Source organism: Mus pahari, chromosome 18, assembly GCF_900095145.1.
Source record: "Mus pahari chromosome 18, PAHARI_EIJ_v1.1, whole genome shotgun sequence".
In the NCBI taxonomy this organism is placed as follows: domain Eukaryota; kingdom Metazoa; phylum Chordata; class Mammalia; order Rodentia; family Muridae; genus Mus; species Mus pahari.
Window position 1 is genome coordinate 22,788,637 of NC_034607.1, and position 5,337 is coordinate 22,793,973.

The following is a 5,337-nucleotide window of genomic DNA, read 5'->3' on the forward strand; positions in this document are numbered from 1 at the left end:
CACAAAGGGGAGGGAGAACCTGTTGAGACACTATCCAGAGGTTAGGCATGGCCCCTGGTTGAGGGATGGGGTCACCTACCCATCTCCAAAATTTTAACCCAGAATTGTTCCTGTCTAAAGGAAATACAGGGACAAAGAGTGGAACAGAGACTAAAGGAAGAGGGGGAGTGAAATGGGATGATGCTATAGTGTGAGGCTTCTCAAAACGCAGGGTCTCCAAGGTGAATGTCTCATCAAAACTATAGGGTGCTTTACTTCACCCTTCCAGGTCAGAATCATAGACTCCATACTCTGTCAGTTTTCAGTGGCAGAAAGTCTGCAAGGTGCTGGCTCAGCAATTGAACTCACTTACTTGTACCTCTATAATGTCCCCTTAGCTATTAGTACCTAAATTCTTGTGGAAGAAACAAATTTAGCTTGTGACTGAGAAAACATTGTAAGCCTTCTATGTTGTATCCAGAATATTTAGATCTCTAGAAATGTACAAGAAAAATTGAGTACAGATGCTCTAGAACTTAAAACAGGGTACACCAATTCATCTAACTTACTGATTAGTATATACACAGCTGTTGCCCCTCATAATCCAGTAATACACAGAGAGCTCTAGTTTGTCACTCCCTAGCATGTGAATGTTGTACCCCACAGCAACAGACTAGAAAAGATCAAAATCTGTGCCACAATCATTATAGCTTGAGGACTTTGTTTAAGTAGAAACTGACACAATTAAGTCTCAACTGAGCATAGAGGAAGGTAAGCAGTAGCAGCTAAGCAAGGGAGGGTAAGGAAGAGACAGAGCTGAACTGCCCAGGTACCCCAAAGGAACACACACCCATAGTGACACACCTTCCCTCGTATGAGGAATGGTGCTGCGAGATCTAGGAGCTCCAGGTCCTCAGGGCCAGACCTCACAGGGATCACACTGTGAAACATGCTTGACAGTTTCGAGATTTCACAGAGCTGGCCTCCTGGTAAAAAAGGAAAAAAAGAAATTCTTTAGCAGCACACAGAGAATCAGAACAATATATAGGATGTAACATGGGGGACACAGCAAGTGCTACAAAGAAATGCACATAATAGGGAGTAACAAATTTCGAAGAAAATTTGAACTTTACATGACAAAGAAAGATATGAAGTTACATATTAATTAGATGCAAAAAGCAGAAGAATAAATAGCACAACTCCAATCTCATAGTTGTCATGTTAACATGCCTTTTCATGGCTCCTTTCTCTGACTCAGGTATCTTTAGTTGAGAATGTTCATCCCAGTATTATGACCCAACAGTGAAACCCAGAGGCTACAATACCATCAGCTTCACATAAGCAACTAGTCAACATAATAGATCCACTGAGTTGATTTTATGACAGACAGGAATTCAATAAAGTACTGAAATAAACAAACATAAGTTTAATGCATAATTTGAAAATGTAATTCAAATAGGTGTGTGTGCTGATATATATTTGAATCTAGTATTCTATCTTGAGAAATTTAACAGTACATTTACTTCATAAGTAGTAGGTACACATAAGTTAACAATAGAGGAACATGTGCAAAATTATATTTAAAACACCCAATACCAAGTGCCTTACCTTCAATCAAAACTAGACATTCACTTGAGTGAGGGAGAATGCCATCATTTTTTACAAAATGTACAGCAACCTGCCGTCCTCCTTGGCCTTCAGTGGTCCAGACTTCTGAGTCATATAATGGTGTATCTTGCAGCTTGCAGTCTGGGGCTGTAGCTGCAGCATCTTGCAAAATTTTATCCACATTTTCCTCTGATGGAATTTCTTGCCTAAAATGGTTGGTAACAAAATATCAGCAAACAATGTAGGTATATTCGTAACAATTCTAACTTAATAAATTACTCAAAAAGAAAACTGGTTTAGGGGCTGAAGAGATGACTCAGTGGTTAAAAGCACTTGCTTCTCCTGCAGAGAACCAAAGTTCATTTCTCAGCATCCACAGGGTGACTTAAAACCATCTGTAACTCTAGTTCTGACCTTTGTGGGCACCAGGTAAACGCATGCAGGAAAAACACTCACACATAAACACAAATAGTCTAGAATGAATTTTTATTCTATTTTACACAATTTCATATGCAGATTAAATCAGCAAAACTTTCCTAAATTAAGGAGATAATTCATTTTCCAGATATAATACATTTCATTGAATAGGTGTTTTAACATTTTATGGGTAGGTAAATATATACCATAACCACAGAGATTGCATCTGTGTGGGGTCATATGTGCCATAGTGCATGTGTAGAGGAGAAGGGACAATCTCCTAGAATGTTGGTCACAAGGACTTTACACAGGTCAACAGGCTTGTCAGCAGGTGTCTTCACCTGGTGATCCACCTCTCTGGCCAAAGCCAAGTGTAGAGTGCAAGATGACCTACAGTTATTCCCAGTCCCAATCCCTTGTCCTTTACACGTAGCCATGTCTTCAACCCAATGAATCTCACCGTCACAGGGAAACTAAAGCATTATTAGCTTCATTTATCTTTAATAATTAGTCATTCACATGAGTTGGATACACTACCATGCAATAAAAACACCATGGCTTGGAATTAAAAGGCTGAAGTGCTTATCCTGATTCTGTTACCAACTGGGCTTGCAAGCTTAGCCAATCACTTATACTTGTGAAGATACATATTTGTCTAGACGGAAATCATAGCATAGCTTTATTCTTGAAGAACAGTACTGTGGCATTAAATGAAATATAATCTGGTATTGTTTTACAAATTACCTAAATCTTCATGACACTCCGAGTTTAATCACATACATAATAAACAGACTCCTCAATGTATTGTTGTTCTTTTTTTTTTCCTTTTGCAATCTAGACCCTTTATTTCTTTTTTGTACATTAGGCCATGAAATCATATGCCTTGTACCCTAGCCGCTCAGGCTCCTCCCGTTAGCCCTGACGATGTGTACTTCTCTGGGTAGCACAGGTTAGCACTTCAGCTGAAGCAGGTGACCTGGTCTCCTTGGCTTCCTCTTTCTTCTTAACGTTCTCCTTCACCTGCTTCAGGAAGCTGTCTCAGCTCTTTGAGTGCTTGAAGTGTTCAATTCCAACATTGATCTTTTTGGCCAGAATCTCGACATTAACCTGCTTGTTTACAATGATGTCTACCTACAGCATGCTTAGTGACATAACAGACTCTTCCACTTTTGACATGGTAACATTCATGGGGCCCATTCCCTACTTGAACAGTGCCCACTGCCTACATGTCTATATCACTCTTCTTGTACATGCACACTATTCCTAAAAGGTCTAGAGAACACATAGTAAATGCCATTCCTCTTTCCCTTTGTATAAGAGATTTTGTTGAGTTATTGGAAGACGCCCACTGTGGCCCAGATATCTCAGTTTTATTTTTTAAATTGGATATTTTATTTACACTTCAAATTTTATCCCCTTTCCCAGTCCCCACCCCGCCCCCCAAACTCCCTAACCTATTCCTCCTCCCCCTGCTTCTGAGGGTGTTCCTCCATCTACCCACCCATTCCCACCTTCTTGCCCTGGCATTCCCCTACACTGGGACATCAAGCCTTCACAGGACTAAGAGCCTCTCTTCACACTGATGCCCGACAAGGCCATTCCCTGCTACGTATGCGGCTGGAGCCATGGGTACCTCGATGTGTACATTTTGGTTGGTGGTTTGGTCCCTGGAAGCTCTGGGGGGTCTGGTTGGTTGATATTGTTGTTCCTCCTATGGGGTTGCAAACCCTTGCAGCTCCTTCAGTCCCTTCTCCAACTCCTCCACTGGGGACCCTGTGCTCAGTCGAATGGCTGGCTGCGAGCATCCACCTCTGTATTTGTCAGGCTCTGGCAGAGCCTCTCAGGAGACAAGCTATATCAGTCTCCTGTCACCAAGCACTTCTTGGCATCCACAAAAGTGTCTGAGTTTAGTGACTATATATGGGATAGATCCCTAGGTGGGGCAGTCTTTGGATAGCCTTTCCTTCAATCTCTGCTCCACACTCTGTCTCCGTATTTCCTCCGGTGAGTATTTGTTCACCCTTGTAACAAGGACCAATGCATTTGTACTTTGGTCTTCCTTCTTCTTGAGTTTCATGTGGTCTGTGAATTGTATCTTGGGTATTCCAAGCTTTTGGGCTAATATCCACATATCAGTGAATGCATACCATGTGTGTTCTTTTGTGATTGGGTTACAATTTTACCATGAAGGGATGTTGAATTCTGTCAAATGCTTTCTCAGCATCTAATGAGATGATCATGTGGCTTTCTTCCCCCTTTGGATATCTCAGTTTTTATTAAAAGGATTTAATGATTAACTTTCTTCTCAATCACTATAGTTTAAATTTTGTGAGACAAAAAAATACTTAAATTACCCTAGAGAGATATTAACAAATAATATGCAAATATACAAATATGTAGATATCTATGTGACAGCACAACAGAGTAAAATTCTGTTGGATGCTATACCAATGAGGATGATTGTGCACCTCCTGTAATTTCTAAAATGCCCATATTTTGAGGGACTATGGTACATTGTATTAAAACAAAAATCAGGACTTGAAACTCACTATGTAAACATGTTTGGAGATAAATATATATATATGAATAAGAATAAAAAAGTTCTATATATTTATGTATTTACATAACTGGTGGTTGGAATGAAGGCATTATAGTTGTTAAGCATGACACAACTTTTGACTGGCATCTATCATACCTCCTAAAACATTAGATTTAAAGCCTGAAAGTATTTTTACTTGTTATTACTAAGAACAACTAAAAAGGATTTTTTTTTCCAATTTTTATTAGGTATTTACTTCATTTACATTTTTTTCTTTTTTTTTATTTGATATTTTCTTTATTTACATTTCAAATGCTATCCTGAAAGTTCCCTATACCCCACCCCCACCCCTGCTCCCCTACCCACCCAGTCCCACTTCTTGGCCCTGGCCTTCCCCTGTGCTGGGTCATTATAAAGTTTGCAAGACCAAGGGACCTTTCTTCCCAATGATGGCCGATTAGACCATCTTCTGCTACACATGCAGCTAGAGACACAAGCTCTGGGGGTGCTGGTTAGTTCATACTGTTGTTCCTCCTACAAGGTTGCATCCCCCTTCGGCTCCTTGGGTGCTTTCTCTACCTCCTCCATTGGGGGCTCTGTGCTCTATCCAATAGCTGACTGTGAGCATCCACTTCTGTGTTTGTCAGGCACTGGCATAGCCTCACAAGAGGCCACTATATCAGGGTCCCTTCAGTAGAATCTTGCTGGCATGTGCATTAGTATCTGGGTTTAGTGGCTGATGATGGGATGGATCCCTGGATAGGGTAGTCTCTGAATAGTCCATCCTTTCATCT

The 5,337-nt window shown here is 40.6% G+C and overlaps 1 protein-coding gene across 1 annotated transcript in view; it reads right to left on the reverse strand.

The window, feature by feature from the left end:
- The window catches only part of LOC110335773 (protection of telomeres protein 1-like), a 54,092-nt gene that overhangs the window by 9,992 nt on the left and 38,763 nt on the right, over nt 1-5,337 (reverse strand). Inside the window, exons 13-14 of the mRNA XM_029531162.1 lie at nt 1,588-1,793; nt 830-965 (exon numbers count right to left, since the gene is read on the reverse strand). Coding sequence (XP_029387022.1) covers nt 830-965; nt 1,588-1,793 — 342 coding nt within the window. The remainder of the gene's footprint in view (nt 1-829; nt 966-1,587; nt 1,794-5,337) is intronic.